Below are 15,543 nucleotides of genomic sequence, written 5' to 3'. Positions count from 1 at the left end.
TCTCGCGTCAGGGCCGCGCCGTCGCCTTGACAAAATAAGCTCGCAACGCCCCAAACCCTTCCGGCTCCGGGGAAGGCTGAAGCGTTCCCCTGTTCCCCCGCCCTGCCCGTGGGGTGGCCCCGCAACAGCCGCTCTCCGCGGCGGGGAGGAAAACGCGTTGCTGTGTGACGCGTCCCTTCCCGCGGCCCGTCGCGGCAGCGCCGCTTGCCGTAGCGCAGGCGGAAGCAGTTCCGCAGCGCAGGGAGCCCGTGAGGATGTTGTGGGTCTGCCGGGCGCCGCCGCTGGCGCGGTGCGGGGCGCGGGTCGGGCTGCGGGCCCGGGCCGGGGCCGCCGCCTGGGGCTGGGCGCGCTCGGCCGCCTCCGAGGCCAACAGCCAGCAGCCCGCGGCGGAGAGCCGGCAGGACTCCCAGTACCGGGACACGGTGCTGCTGCCGCACAGCCGCTTTCCCGCGCAGCTGCCGGGGCGGCTGCAGCCACAGACCGAGCTGGAGACGCAGCAGGTAGCGGCCGGGGCTGGTGGGCCCCGGAGGGCCCGGCCCGGGAAAGGCGGGGGAGCGGCGGGTGGAAGTTTGTGTCCGGGCCCGCCGGTTGCTGCGGGGACCCGTGTGTAGGCCCGGGCTGTGTGGGGCGTCCGGCCAGGCCGCCTGGTGCTCGCTGAAGAAGGCTGAAGAACTCGGGATCTTTACTTAGTTAGTTGTAGTGTGGATACTCTAAAGTGTGTTATAGTTTTGTTTGGAGAAAGACTAATGACCCTCCTCACAATGGAGAGCCAGAATAATGTTTGCCTTAGTATCATGCCTATCCACAAGTTTTTTAATACTTTTGAACTACTGATGCTTTCTGTTACAGAGTTAGAAAAGTTAACTCTCCACTTTTTAAAAGATTTTCTTTTATTATTTTACCACCTAGCCAAAATACAGACTTTGTTTAAGTGCAAAGACCTGTGATGATTTAGGTGTTTTCTCACTGTCTTTACAGAAATGTGGTTTTTCGGAACTGTATTCATGGCAAAGGCAAAGGAAAACAAAGCAGGAATTTTGTCTTCACGATGGACCACCTTATGCCAATGGAGACCCTCATGTTGGTCATGCATTAAATAAAGTAAATATTTACTTGTTCAAACCCTACTGTTTTGATACTTCCCCTTATGTGCTGTCTGCCCCATTCCCACTTAAGTCAATTGCACTTTCATGTGTTTTGCATTTGGAAGATGGGCCATTTAAAAAGCAAGTGGCACACTAACATAGATACCATATGGTACCATGGTGCTACAGATACCATACCATGAAAAAAATACCGTATACCGTTATATGGTACCTATATGCTGAATGCTTATTTATGAGGCTGAATGCTTCAGTGAAGAGAGAATGCTTTTTTTTAGAGAAGATCCAGCCTTTGTTCCTAAGCAATATGAAATGCACAATTTATTTGTTTGTTGAATGGATCACATACACACTGCTGGCTGAGTGTTTATTTCCATATGTAATAATGTTGTTGTAATGTGTGTTTGAGCTGTGCCTTGCTGTTCTTTTTTCATTTGAGTATTTCGTGAGTTTGTTAAACTTATTTTATCTGGGTATTATCAATGGAACCACAATGACTAAATGTTGATAGTTTTAAAAAAGTAAATTTCAGCTTTGAAATAGTACTCCTAAATGTGTTTGGATACATTTAGATTCAGTGCTGCGAATGACAGTATTACATTATGCTACAAGGTGGGAAAGACTAAAATGTGACCCACGGCTTCTTAAGGTACAAGTGCTAAAGCTTGGGCTTCTGAAAATGACAGATTTTGGTAGGTGATCACGTATATCAAAAAGCAAGAATGTATACTAGCCCAACGCTGTAGATGCAACTCAATACTTTAAAAATGAGAGCAAGTAGAATTTGTTTGCTTCAAGTCTTGCAAGTTTATAAACTGCATCTTTCAGTTATACTGGATGTAAATTCCTTTGCTATCTGAGGTTCTTTGAGGTTCTGCCAGAATATAAAATGATGGGCAAGGCAAAATCATAAATAGATGGTCTTAAATGTAAGTGTATCATTCAGCCTTTTTTTTTTTTAAATAGGAATATTGTAATTAATAATGTAGCTATTCCACACGGGGGAGCTAAAGTGGTAGCTGACCCTTGTGTCTTTTCAGATTTTGAAAGACATCACTAATCGTTTCTATGTGATGAGAGGTTATAAAGTACATTATGTGCCAGGATGGGATTGTCATGGATTGCCAATTGAATTGAAGGCATTGTCAGAAGTCAGAGGAGCTGAAAATCTTTCACCAATGGAAATTAGACAGAAAGGTAAACTACTGTCAGTATCTTTGTAGAAAAAGCTGGCTTAAGTATTTGTACATGCTACTCTGCATGTTTTGAATTTTATGCTTTACACGTAGCTTTTATACGTTAGTGGGTGCTTTTCTATTAGCTGTTGGTAACGTTTTCTAGGATCACTGCGTTTGTTGAGTACAATGTAATCTTATGAAGTGGAATAATTGAACACAGGCTTGATTTGTTTCTGTCATGAGCATGTGTAGCATTGACCATGTGTTTAAAAAAACAAAAGGACTGAGGGTTTGGATTTCTGCTTTGCATAACTGTCTAGCAGTATGAAATCAGTATTTATCAGATCAGCATGCTCTTGGGTTTTGAAGCCTGTAGTTGCTGAGGAGCTAAAAAGAAGTTCCTCATAAACTGGGAGTCCCTGCTTGAGCAGGGAGTGGGACCAGGTGACTTCCAGAGGTCCCCTCTGACCTTGACCATTCTGTGATAAAACTTGGACTTTCAGTACAGCTTGGCTCAATATCACAATTAGGGATGTATTTATTGACTCTGCTCTTAACAGTACTACAAAACTATATGAGTGGTCCTTTCAGAGAAAGTTAGTCTGCGTTATATGGAAATATTTTTGAAAAAATAATTTCAAATACCTTAAGTATTGAAAGACAACAACATTCAGCTGCAAAACTATTTATAATGAGCAATTTACACTTCTTTAGCTCGAAATTGCAGCAGTGAAATGGGCTAACTTGTTTTCACATGCATGTTGCTTTAAAATGTTTGGATCAGCATCAACAGGTGGTTAATTTTCACTCTTACTTATTTTACATTATTTGCAAATACATTTTGAGAAATTGCTCTTTTTAACTAAATATTTTTTCCCTCTTTCTTAAAAAGAAAGTTTATGTTCTAGAGACGTCTGCCCTATGTCCCATTATTAGTCAAACAGGATCTTTTTACTCCTTGCAGTCATTTTGTGTAACAACTACGCTGAAATAGATATTTTTTGAGCCATAATAGTCTAGTTAATACACATCAATAATTGGTGCATAATTTCAATATGTTCAGCTCGGCCTTTTCTAAAAACTGTCAGTAGTATTTTTTAAATGGTGTTATCTTGATCTTTGTGGCCTAAACCGTGTGCTTAATGGGACTATTCCCTTTCAGCCAGAGAATTTTCAGAAAGAGCAATTGAGAAACAGAAATCCGCCTTCATTCGTTGGGGTGTAATGGCAGATTGGGATAACTGCTACCGTACATCTGATCCAAAGTATGAAGCAAATCAGCTGAGAGTCTTCTATAAAATGTACGATAAGGTATGTTGAATTCTTGCTGAAATGTGTTTTGATTTGTCATGAGCTTTGATTCTCCTAACTTTCTTTTTTCCCTCCCTTTCCTCTTTAGGGTTTAATTTATCAGGACTATAAACCTGTGTTCTGGTCTCCTTCAACAAAGTAAGAATCAACTTACTGTTTTGTCTGCAAAATTTTAGCAAGGATATCAGTAGCTTTTCATGTTCAACTGTGTTAACTTATGTTTGATATCAACCCAGAACAGCCTTGGCTGAAGCAGAGCTTGAATACAATGAGAAGCATGTCAGTCGTGCCGTGTATGTGAAATTTCCCCTGCTAAAGTCACCACCTAAGCTGGCCTCTGTGATAGGTATGACTTCTCTGTAGATTTTGAGACAAATAGCTTTTATTTGTTGTTATAATTGTGAGTAAAGTACTTCTAATTTACATCTGTAGATGGATCATCTCCTGCTAGTGTGCTGGTCTGGACCACGCAACCTTGGACTGTCCCAGCCAATCAAGCAGTTTGTTACATGCCGGATTCAGCGTATGTGTCTGACTTGGTTCAGTGATCTGCATCAGTACTTATCAGTTACTTTCAGCAAAGTTAAAACATTCTGGACTGTCATTACATTTTATTTAAGGCATCTTTTTTGTGGTTGCTTTATTTTTTTTAAGCGACACAATTGTAAGCTTTGCTCTGTAGCTCTATTAATATATTGATTTCTGCTTTGATTTTTAAAGTTATTTCTTCTTCCTAATGTTACATTATCTTGCAATTCTTTTGAGATTTAAGAGTGAATTTGGCACGTAGGTCTTAAACCATATTTTGCTGTCTTTTAGAGATGGAGCATTTAAAGAATTTGTAGCTTTATGGTGTTTGTAATTATTTAGTATCACAAGTGTATATTTGTATTGTAGATACTCAATTGTGAAATGTACAACGACTGGTGAACAGTTCATTCTAGCTGCAGATAGAGTTGAATCTACAGCTGCTATTTTGGATACGCAGTTTGAAGTTATGTCAACGTGTAAAGGTAGGCTTTAATATTGTCAGTTTGCCTAGAAATCTGCTTGTAGGTGTCTGAAAACTGCTTCATTTTCAATGTATTAAGTTTGTTTATATTTTGAGAACATGCTTCACTGAAATAATACAAAAAGGAGTAGTCTGTCAGACTCGGTCTATTGGAGCTCGAATTTTCATTTATAGATTTCAAAGTACTTTTAAAAATCTGGATTCACACTTTGAAAACTTAAACATGGAGTAGAAGTCTGTTCAGTATGGAAATAATAATTACACTGAATGCACTTTGTCTTTCTCGTCTTTAGCTGATGAGAACAAGGTGCTAATTACAAGTATGCTTGCTGACTGCCTGATGGCTAAATTCTACAAAAAGTATTGAAATTACCTAGTGTAGCAGAATATATAGCTCTAGCTACATGCTGCTCTTGTTATTTGATGTTACTTTCCAAGTTTTTCATTATTAATGAAAACCATGAAGACACAACCATGAAGACTGTTGAGGTACCCTAGTGACTGTTGTCTGCATGGAAAAACTAAAGCAGTTGGGTCCCAACAAACTGCAAAGTGATATTTCTTAATGCTTCTGAGTCAGTGTCATGAGTTGGGATTTAACTGTCATTTGTGAAATTTATTCATTTGCATTTATCAGTGATTCGGTGATGGTTATATGCTTATCTAAAGGAGGTGAGAAAGCTGTTTCTGTCACTTTCTTTTCAGGTTCTTTCGGTGTCTTTCTACGTGTTCTTTTTCAGAGGGGAAAAAAAAAATCTGTTTCTGCTTCATAATCTTGTATTTACGTAATGATAAAACTACCTGAAGGTAGTTTTACAGATTTACAGATTCTGCCTTCTTGAATCACATGATTTGCAGATAACATACAACAGTAGAGTTCTTGAAAAGAAGTTTAATATTAGAACCTTTTCTTTTTATCTTCTCATATATTTAGTTATATTTGTTACCTTACTGTATTTGTGTATCTAACTGACAGCAGTTTCTAAACATGTTCCTTCTAAGAAGAAAGAATTCAATGAAGGCCATATTGTCACATGATGTAATTCTCAACTTTCAGCAAGGCTTCAATGTTCTTTTTTAACCTTAAATTATCACTAGCTTAATTTGTACTGTACTCTCTTTAATTGTATGCAATTTAGAGAATTTAAATGAATTGTTCACGATAATATTTGAACTTAGTGGCAGAACTAGGAATAGATCCCAGATTCAAGGATTTTAGCCTATTAAATCATTCTTGAGGTCTGTTTCTGGAACACTGAGATAATGATTGCCAGGGAATGGGCAAGTGTGGAATGTCTCTAGGTTGAATGTTACTACTAACAAAATACCATTGTCTGAGGTAGAAGAAAAGCTTTTTCTTCAAAGGAGAAAAAAACAAAAAAACCTGTTCAAGATTAACAATGCAGAGAATTTGAAAGTAGTTGGACGGGGAGCCACAAACAAGATAAAGAAGTAGGACATCTGAATAGCATCCTGTGCATACACTTGCTGGTCAGTTATTTTACTTCTTCTCTCTGCTAAAAGAATCTGAATGCACAAATTGTTTCTCTGTTTTCTCTTCCCCCCCTTTTTTTTTTTCCCCACCTCCAGGTGTAGATTTGGCAGATGGTTCTTGTGCTCATCCCACAATTCCTGGCAGAGTCTCTCCTCTGTTGCCTGCAAATCACGTGACAATGGCAAAAGGGACAGGATTAGTTCATACAGCCCCAGCTCATGGTATGGAAGACTACAGCGTGGCTTCCCACCATCAGTTATCCACAGTACGTTTTGGTTTTGGTTTCCTGCAACTTTTTGATCATGTGCTTTTAATGTGATTGTTGTAATTTGTGCGTAAAACTTGAAAATGATTTGAGGCATTCGCATAAGTGTGAATATCACTAATGGCCTGCAGGAATGCACAACCACCCTTGAAGTGTGAATCACAATAAAAGGATGAAGGTTTTCATCCATCTGCTAATTAAAACTCACAGGGAAGTGGTAGAATAGAATCCAGTTTCTCTTTTCTCTCTCTGTGTTTTTGTTTTTTTTAAAGGATAACACAGACAACAGTTCTCAGCCACTGTCTTTCAGTGCTCAGAATTGTCTTCTAAAGCTGTATCTTGCAGACCTTTAAATCACCAGTTATGTAGGTCATTCATACTATTCTTTTTCAGCAAAGCTGGTTTTAAACATATACATAAATACAGTTCAGTTATGCATGATCAGTTTGTGTTTGATGGAAATGAAGATGCAGGGTATACTTTTTCACCTTTTTAAAGCACTGACTCTTGAGATGTTCCAAAACTTGATTATACTCCTATTTCTGGTTGGGGGTTTTTTGGAGTATGTTTTTTCTTGGGTTGTTTGTTTATGTTTTTCACTTTCAATTTGAAAAGTCATTGAAATAATAACCAGTGACTTGATGTAAGACAGTTGTGGTATATCTGTAAACATAATGGGGCTCCTTTCTTCTGGTACATGAAATTCACTTGCCTGATAGATTACTGAATTGCAGTTAACTAAGTCTGAAGTGTACTGAAATACAACATACTTTGCTATTCATCAGGAAAGTAGTTACTCTGCAGAGTACTTAACTGGCTTTTGAATACCAAAAGGTAATTAATTGCCACATGGTTCTTTATTGACTTGATTAACTTACTTATTTTTAGGATTGCCTTGTGGATGAAGGTGGTTTTTTCACTGAGGCCGCAGGTCCTCAACTTAAAAACAAGAATGTCCTTGAAGAGGGGAATGAAGCTGGTGAGTATTTGGTGTTCAGCCATTTGTTACTTGATCAGTTGCATTCCTGCAGGTATGTTTTTGAGGGTTCATTCATATGAACTGAATACATTTTTAATATGAATGAGGTACAGGATCATGGATCATGGAAAGGGATGAATTGAGGTTAACAGTAGCAGTATGTTCAAATTGGATTTTAATCTTGTCTCATACTTTCTCTCAGTCATTCAGATGCTTCAAGCAGCCGGGAGTTTGTTAAAAGAGGAGAAGTATGTGCACAGTTACCCATATGACTGGAGGACTAAGAAACCAATGATCATTCGTGCCAGCAAACAGTGGTTTGTAAACACAGCAAGTGTAAAGGCTGCAGCACAGGTATATAATTTAGCTTTCTTTATGGGGCATTTAAAAACAGCTGATGCTATTTGAAGTCAGCAAAACAATCTTACTACATCTCACTCCAGAATATGTTCTACTCTTGGGTTTACAAAGAGTAATTGAAAAGTGTTAGTTATGTGTTGAAGTGATGAATGCTGTTGTTTTTTTGGCCAATATTGAAACAATTCAGGATAAATACATTGCCTGAGGTATTTGTTTAGAGTGTTGACATGAGACATATAAATTTCTTGGAGCTACTGAACTTTTTTTCCCAAAATAGATTTCAAGTAATTAAGTCAGAAGAGACAATTTTATCCCTATTAAAATTACCTTTGTCATTACAGTAGCCTTGCATGGCCAGACATCTTTGTTTGCTCCTCTATTAATTTTGCTACAGTCTTATTTTGAATAACTTTAAAACATTTTTGGTTTTGGTTTTGTTTGGGTTTTTTGTTTTGTTTTGTTTTTTTGTTTTGTTTTAATGCAGTGCTCTTTGCAATTATGTACATTCACACAGAAAATTCAGACCAGCACTTGGGCTGGCTTGGGTAACAGGGATTTCATTCTAAGTAGGGCATGAGGTATTTATTCCATATTCTTCTTTACCTAGAATGAAGGAAAATATGATGGTTATTCAGTATGTATCAAGATGTGGTTTCAAAGTAGACAAGAGCCCAAGACACAATGAGCTATTAAACTTCAGATAGAGCTACTGATGCCATTTATAACTCATTTTAGGGTCTGCTCGAGAATCAGAGCTGGCAAAAAAGCCTTAGTTACTCTGTGGGGACGTGTACTAAGTATCTTATTGAAGAGCCACATGCGGTTAAGTAAAAGTGACAGTTGCCCAAGACACGTTTTTTCAATACTGGGAGTGGGAGTGTAGACTTGTACCTTTTCTAACTGGTAGCATAACCAGTGTTTGTCTGAACGCTGAAGTGTGTTCAACAATTCACTGTCTACCTTACAGGAAGCGCTGAAAAAAGTGAAAGTTATTCCTACATCTGCGGTGAACAGAATGCTTGAAATGCTGGACAGAAGGACGTTTTGGTGTATATCGCGGCAAAGATGTTGGGGTGTTCCAATCCCTGTTTTTTATCAGAAGAACACAGGAGAGAGCTTGATAAACAGGTATTTGTCCAGCTTTATATACTGAAAAATGAAAGAATGAGCACTCTCTGTTGTGCTGCAGTTACACAATATTATAAAACTTCTAACTATTTAAGTATAAATACATGGGTTTACTTGCAATTGTTTATACACAGAACTGATTCACCTACAAGTTAGAACAATCAGAAACTCATTGCTGAAGGTGACTTGTATGTAAGTGATAGGAATCAATTTACTTAGATACTTAAGTTACCTGAAAAGTCCCCTTGATAGTAATTGCTGCTTTCATCCCTCATCTTCAAGTGGGCTGCCAGTAATCACTGGCCTTTGCCTTTAAGCAAGGAGTAAAATGCAAGGTGTAGTTAGAATAGACTGCAACTGTAATGGTAGCACTGTAAATTGAATAATACAGATACTGTGTCAAAATAGCTTTCTCCAATTGAAGAAGTGACAAGGAGATATCTGAAATGGAATAACCAAATCGGTTGCAGAATAAATAACTGCATTTTGTTTAGAAATAAAATTAGAGGGTTTTTGAAGAACCAGCCATAAAAATTGTAAGCGGCATTTAGCTTTATGATTTGGTATGTCTAAAGCTTCAGATAGTAGTCTTACTCTGCCGTCTTTTGGTTAAGTTAATAGTATCCAGATATTGCAAACACTGCCTTTCAGGAATTCCAGACAATGTAACTCAGAGGAAATCCAAGCTATGCTTTAAAACAAGAAACCTCAAACAAATATGATCCTTTCCTGTGTTTTGAGGAGTAACAGAGTTCTGCTTTTTGGGAACAGAGGTTTTCAATTGTGAATATCGTCTAAGAGATTAGTTCATTAAAATAATATTGTGGAGTTCCACATGCATAGTTTATTTCCGGAATTGTTTTTTGGCTTGAGATATGCTAGTGTAACTGCATTTTATACATCTTAACCTTACAGCAGTTTGTGCAAATTCACTATGGATAACAAGATTGCATAGCTGGAGATGAACTGAAGTAGTGTTGCAGAATAAATACACTGCAGAGAGACCAGCATGCTTTGCAGAGGCTTGACTGAGCACATAAGTACTGTAGTAGGTGAGGCTTAGGGTGTGGAGAGCAGGGAACGGACTTTAAGCAGTTAGTCTTCAGCCTCACTTAGTGTCCCTGGGTGTGTAGGTGCACAGATCTGTACTTTGACTCCCTCACAGCAATAGCTGTGAGAAAAGACCACAATAACTGTAGCCGTTTATAGTACCTGAATAATGCTGACGCACATCAGGAAATAAAGGGATGGAGGCTCTGTGGGTGTTAAGTCATTCTACCTGCAAAAACTGTTACTGTATTAAAAAGGAAGCATATGCTCACATGAAAAATTTACAGTTTCTGAGGAATGCTTATCATAGTGTGTTTGCAGAGTATGCTTGAGTGTGTTAATTGCGCTTGCTTAAAAATTTTAAATATGTTGTTTAACAACAAAATAAGAGTGTACTGAAAAGCAGTTTTGCAGTTGGCAGTCAAACGTGAAGGGCACTACAAAGCAATAGCTCCTTCAGAACATAGAGAAGCTAACTCAGCTGGTACAGAACACATTTGAAAGGAGGCATGCATGGCAATCCCTTTAGGTTGCAGTAAAATTACATTGAAAGCCAGTGACCTGTATAAAAAGCGTGTCTTTTGTTAGTACTTGAGCGGTGGGAGATTATTGCTGGAGTTGTACAATATGTGGCAATGGGGGCATTTTGATGTGATAAACTCTGCAGTAGTTGAACAAGTCGACCTTTGTGTGTAGGTATTGGCCTAGCATGTCAGTGAATGAACAACGGGACAGTATGACAGGTTTGGTTAGAGTTGATCTGGCAAAAAAGAGAGACATTTAGGGAAAACAAGCAAACAAACAAAACCAAAACCACATCCAATATGCTTGAAAAGTACATTTATTTCATTTGACTGGCAGCTTCTGATGCTCATTTATAATTGGTACTCCTTACTTCTAACACGTTTTACAGTAGAAGTGAAATTTTCAAAGAAAACTGTAAAACCACACATTTAATATTAAAAGTTAGCTGTAGCAGACTTCTGTAACTAGAGTAGTAAAAGTGTGCAGAATATTGGCCTATAGAAATGACAGGCAAGTTTAGAAAGCAGTCTGTCAATTCATAGGTCATTTTCCTGGACACCAGTTCTTATTAAGCCTAAATATTTTGTTATATTTGCATTATCATTTTGCAATCATATCACAGTAGGTTGCTGACATATTTCTAACACTGGAGAAGTTTCGTATTAATATTGCGTGAATAACTGATGTCATTTAACAACATTAAATAACTTACATTTCAAAACATAAGCTGTTTTCTTATCTTGAATGCCGGATAAATGTCCTTCACTGGAAGCTGCTCCGGAGTTTTTGAGAGGCTATCAAAAGTAACAGCATCTCCACTGGAAGTCAGTGTAGTCCACATGGAGTTGCTGTTACATCTGAGAGCGCCCATGGTCAGTCTCGAGTGATCCTGTATATGTATCACCTGTAAAAAGACTTCTAAAAAAAAAATCTCTAAAATAAACCACTGTGTTTCCCTCTCTAAGTCAGAGTTTCCCCTGAATTTGTTATGTGAAAATCTGCAGAAAGCTTTTCTGTCAAGATGCACCTGCTCATCTCTACCAGAATGTTTTTCTCACACCAACAATCCTGTTTTGCTCACTTGAAAGCCAAGAGCCAGATTGTGATCTTGTGTGCAACAAGTTTGATGCAAGATCCTCGTGAGTCTTCCTGTTTTCTGCTGTGGCCCCGCATAGCCCTAAAACACATTTGATTACATGACACATTGTATACGGTTATAAATTTAATACACTACTGAAAATTGGATCCTTTCTGTAGAGCAGGCGTGTCAGACTCATTTTCACCGGGGGCCACATCAGCCTCACGGTTGCCTTCAAAGGGCCGAATGTAATTTTAGGACTGTATAAAGTAACTACTCCTGTAGAGCAAACCACATCATATTGTGATGACAAATTTTAAAATTAGAAAAAAAAAAACAAAAACAACACCTCCATGAGAGAAAAGAGAGAACATTTTTTCCATTATTGCAGTTTTCAGTAAGAATTATGAGAGTACACAGGTAAGAGTCCGTGTGATTTTTCTGTGCAAGTGGAGAAAAAAATTAAATAGAATACATGCACAAATAAATGCGTATATTTTTACCAACTTTCAGAATTTAGCAGACTTCTTGAGAAAGTGTTCTGATTCTAGGAAATTCTGTAGCTGGTGAAAGAGAGAAAGACATCCAAATGTAAAACAAGAGATTTTTTGTATTTCCAGTAGTAGCTCAAACCAGGTCATAAATATGAGATGTATCTAACTTTAACCTGACCTCATGCAATAACTTTTTGACTTTACAAATTCATTGTTCAGATACTCGTAATAATAAGTACTATTGCAAAGATTATTCTAATGCCTGAGAACTTTTGTCCCCTTCTCTATGACTTTGATTAACAAGTAACTTAATGTAAAAAAAACAACCAACCAAAAAAAAAACCACAAAGAAACCAAACCAAAACAAACAAAACACAAAACAATATCCAACCAAACGAAAAACCCCACACCTGTTTTTCAAATAGATCTGCCCCGCACTCTAATTTGTTTTTAAAATGTTAAGGCTTGTGACTTGTAAGCAATAGCGTCTTAATCTAAGTACTTACTGCTGAAGTATCAACGTTCGTGTAAAAAAGAAGATTAACTTGCCCTCTTTACTGCCTTTTGAAAAGAGGTTGAGAGAACATCAGGCACTGTATTCTTCTCTTCACGACTGTATCTTAATGCTGCCTAATTTCTGTTAACACATTAAATAAGTGTTCAGCATAATCAATATCAGACTCGGGAGTGATTGGCTGGTGTCGTGGTAGCGTGAATTGCCGTAGAGCTTGCAGTGTTAAAACGTAGCGAGTGACACGTAATGCGAGTCCTTCCAGATAGCGTATGAACACAGGGCAAAGTTTTACAATGGTGTTTATTGCTAACTCGGGGAATTATCATGCTCACGGTGAAGCCCACAGATTATAAAGTGATGAGTAGTTATTTGAGAAAGGTGGTTTTCACTTGCACCTTACATAAATGTACTTTGCAAAAATCTTCCTCCTTACAATACAAGTACCTCAAATAAAGTTACTTCTCTCTCTCGTGGTAATAGTTAATCATAAGGATCATGGGAAAGATTAGAGGAATGGGATTTTTTGTTATTTGTCTTGGGTTTTTCAAACTGTAGGAGGAAAAAGTGTTTGTTGAAACAGTATCCTGGAAATCTTTGGTCTTAACTGTCTCCTTGTATAAAACACTTGCCTGTTAATGTTCACTTATATTCAGTAGGGAAACTGCATATAAGGAAAAGAAGCTTGCACTGCTAATTTTTTCTTTACTTGATTTGAAACTATGATAGAATTTTGAGAATATTGGTCAATAGGAAGTTGACTTCACAGTCATTGACTGCTTATTTCTTGTAGGTGATTGATAACAAAAATCTGACCTCCTAGTTGTCTTAAAACTTTTATCCATAGCGTAATTGTATGTGTTAGTTCGCGTGTCACAAAAATGTGTCTTAAAGGTAATTGTGCCCTCCATGAGTTAACAATATAAGCCTTTGCATTGCACAGCAATACGCTTGGTAAGAGGTCGGTGCATAGTGTGTTTTTTAGGAATGTGCCTCTGCTCTGGTAGGCACTGTTGTGTGGCACTGGCAATACTTACTGTAAATGAAGGCAGTCGTTTTATGATGGTTTCCCAAGAGAGACTGATAGCAAGGTTTTGTATTTCCTTCTTGTCCCTGTCTCCGGTGGCAAGGAGCACAGGTCACCCTCACCACAGGTCACACAGTTTGCACTATCACGGTGTTTCAGGTGTGCCCCCCCACCTCTATTAATTTCTCCAAATATTTGTGCAATAGGCTTGACCTTAGTCATTATCTCTTCCATTGAGATGTCACTGCCAGTAACAGTTGCAATGTCAGAAAGCTGCAGGCACTTCAGACCGTATTTCCTTTGCTCAAAGCTTAGAACATCTGGCAAACTGAGATTGCTGCTGTGATCAAACTGAATCCAGACTGTTGCTGAAAAACGTTGTTAAGAGTATATTCCAATATTTTCTCCAAGGTAGCTGTTAAGTTTGGGTCTGTAGCTTCATTTATCAGCTTTTAAAAATCTCTACAAACGCCGATGTCAACAAATACCTGTTGAATGCTTTAAAAATCTATAGATTGGAAATTAATTTGTCACTAGAGTTTATGTCCCTCCACTGAAGCGTGTTTGCAATACGGAAAAGTGAAGTGGAAGACAAGCTTAGTTCCTGTTTAAATTTTCTATTTGCTTTATAGGGCATGCTCGTAGCTTTTCTGTACTAATTATGGGTATGATTCTTGATTAGAAAAAAATTCTGGCTCTGGTGCCAGATCCATGAGCTGAACACTGATTGACTTCTTCCATGAATCACTCAACATGCACTAACATTTTATGTGGTAATAGGCATGTTTTAGGGTAAATGATCCTCTTTTTAATTCAGCTATTGTGGCTTCTCCTGGTGACTTCCATGGATAAGATTTGACCAGTTACATGAAGACGTTGAGACTGTGGGGAGAGCTCTTGAAATTTTAACTTGAAGCCAACTAGTTATCTGTAATTGTCTTTAAAAATACACTGATAATTTATTTGAGAAGAATCAAAGATGGAGCCTTCTGTTGGCAAGGAGTGAAAAATAATGTTATATATATATTTATTTTTTTTAATATTCACAAGTTGTAGGGTCTGTGTCATGGCTGAAGGTCTGGGTGTAAAGCCTCTTCAGTGGAACATACTGACCTTGCAAGAGAGAGAAAAATTCAGTGGAGTAGTTTAGTCTGGGCTAAGAAACAAATTTCTCCTTGGCTTATTTGATTTTTTTTTTAAATTTTTTTAATTTTTTCCGGGAAGCTTTCTGGACTTGGAGATTTAGCCTGAAGGAGGCAAGATGTAAGGGATACTTATCAGCTGCGTGCCAGCAATCTGCCATGGCTGGAGTAGTTTGCTTTTGTCTTGGAAAAGTAACAATTCACAACTGGAAGTATAGGCAAATAGGCTTCTGTGCAAATATTTCTGGAAGGCAACAATACTATTCAGAACCAGAGCTCCTAAATGTTGTTTCACCAAGATAAATATTAGGAGATATTTTACAAAGCCATAAATTGTGTCCTGTCATCATGAAACTGGAAGGTGAGTGATACCCATTTTAGCCTGAAACAGTAAGAATGGTGGTGGCATGCTAGCTGGAGTGTTACTGGTTACTGGGATTTTTTTTCTCTTGAAAACCTACTGGGATGCTCTACAGGAATATACTTTGAGAGGTAAATTGATTACTCGATGATTGATTCATTAATAAAAAACTGTTGGTCCATCATTTCCATTTTATTCCCAGAATGAAGAGCAAAACTGCATTTTCTTCTTAATGTTGCACTTCATGTAATGTAATTAAATAATAATTTGTTCTATATCTTCTTGGAAAATATGTGTTTTCATGCTTATAATCTGTGTGTGTTAGAGTCCACTAAATGTTATAGTGATGTAGCTCAACTGATTTAGCAGTGGAGAAAAAAATATTGTGCTGAAGTCCAAACAGAATATCGAAGTGATGATGCTAAAGAAGTTAGATATGCTATTTGTGTTCTCAAGGTAATGATGCCCAAACATTGGTCTTAAAAATCACCTCTTTATTGTGTTCTGTGAGTCAGCAAAACAAA

At 38.1% G+C, this 15,543-nt stretch overlaps 1 protein-coding gene across 1 annotated transcript in view; it reads left to right on the top strand.

The window, feature by feature from the left end:
* Positions 1 to 113: 113 nt before the first annotated feature.
* The window catches only part of IARS2 (isoleucyl-tRNA synthetase 2, mitochondrial), a 28,692-nt gene continuing 13,262 nt past the window's right edge, over positions 114 to 15,543 (top strand). Inside the window, exons 1-12 of the mRNA XM_082049219.1 lie at positions 114 to 500; positions 979 to 1,101; positions 2,144 to 2,300; positions 3,444 to 3,592; positions 3,681 to 3,730; positions 3,829 to 3,938; positions 4,025 to 4,115; positions 4,490 to 4,605; positions 6,195 to 6,364; positions 7,253 to 7,343; positions 7,546 to 7,697; positions 8,671 to 8,831. Of these exons, the coding sequence (XP_081905345.1) occupies positions 255 to 500; positions 979 to 1,101; positions 2,144 to 2,300; positions 3,444 to 3,592; positions 3,681 to 3,730; positions 3,829 to 3,938; positions 4,025 to 4,115; positions 4,490 to 4,605; positions 6,195 to 6,364; positions 7,253 to 7,343; positions 7,546 to 7,697; positions 8,671 to 8,831 (1,616 nt within the window). The 5' untranslated portion in view covers positions 114 to 254. The remainder of the gene's footprint in view (positions 501 to 978; positions 1,102 to 2,143; positions 2,301 to 3,443; positions 3,593 to 3,680; positions 3,731 to 3,828; positions 3,939 to 4,024; positions 4,116 to 4,489; positions 4,606 to 6,194; positions 6,365 to 7,252; positions 7,344 to 7,545; positions 7,698 to 8,670; positions 8,832 to 15,543) is intronic.

The sequence above is a fragment of the Streptopelia decaocto genome (assembly GCF_964273445.1).
Source record: "Streptopelia decaocto genome assembly, chromosome: 3".
NCBI lineage: Eukaryota > Metazoa > Chordata > Aves > Columbiformes > Columbidae > Streptopelia > Streptopelia decaocto.
The sequence above is the reverse complement of the archived record's forward strand: the minus strand, read 5'-3'. Positions and strand labels throughout refer to the sequence as shown.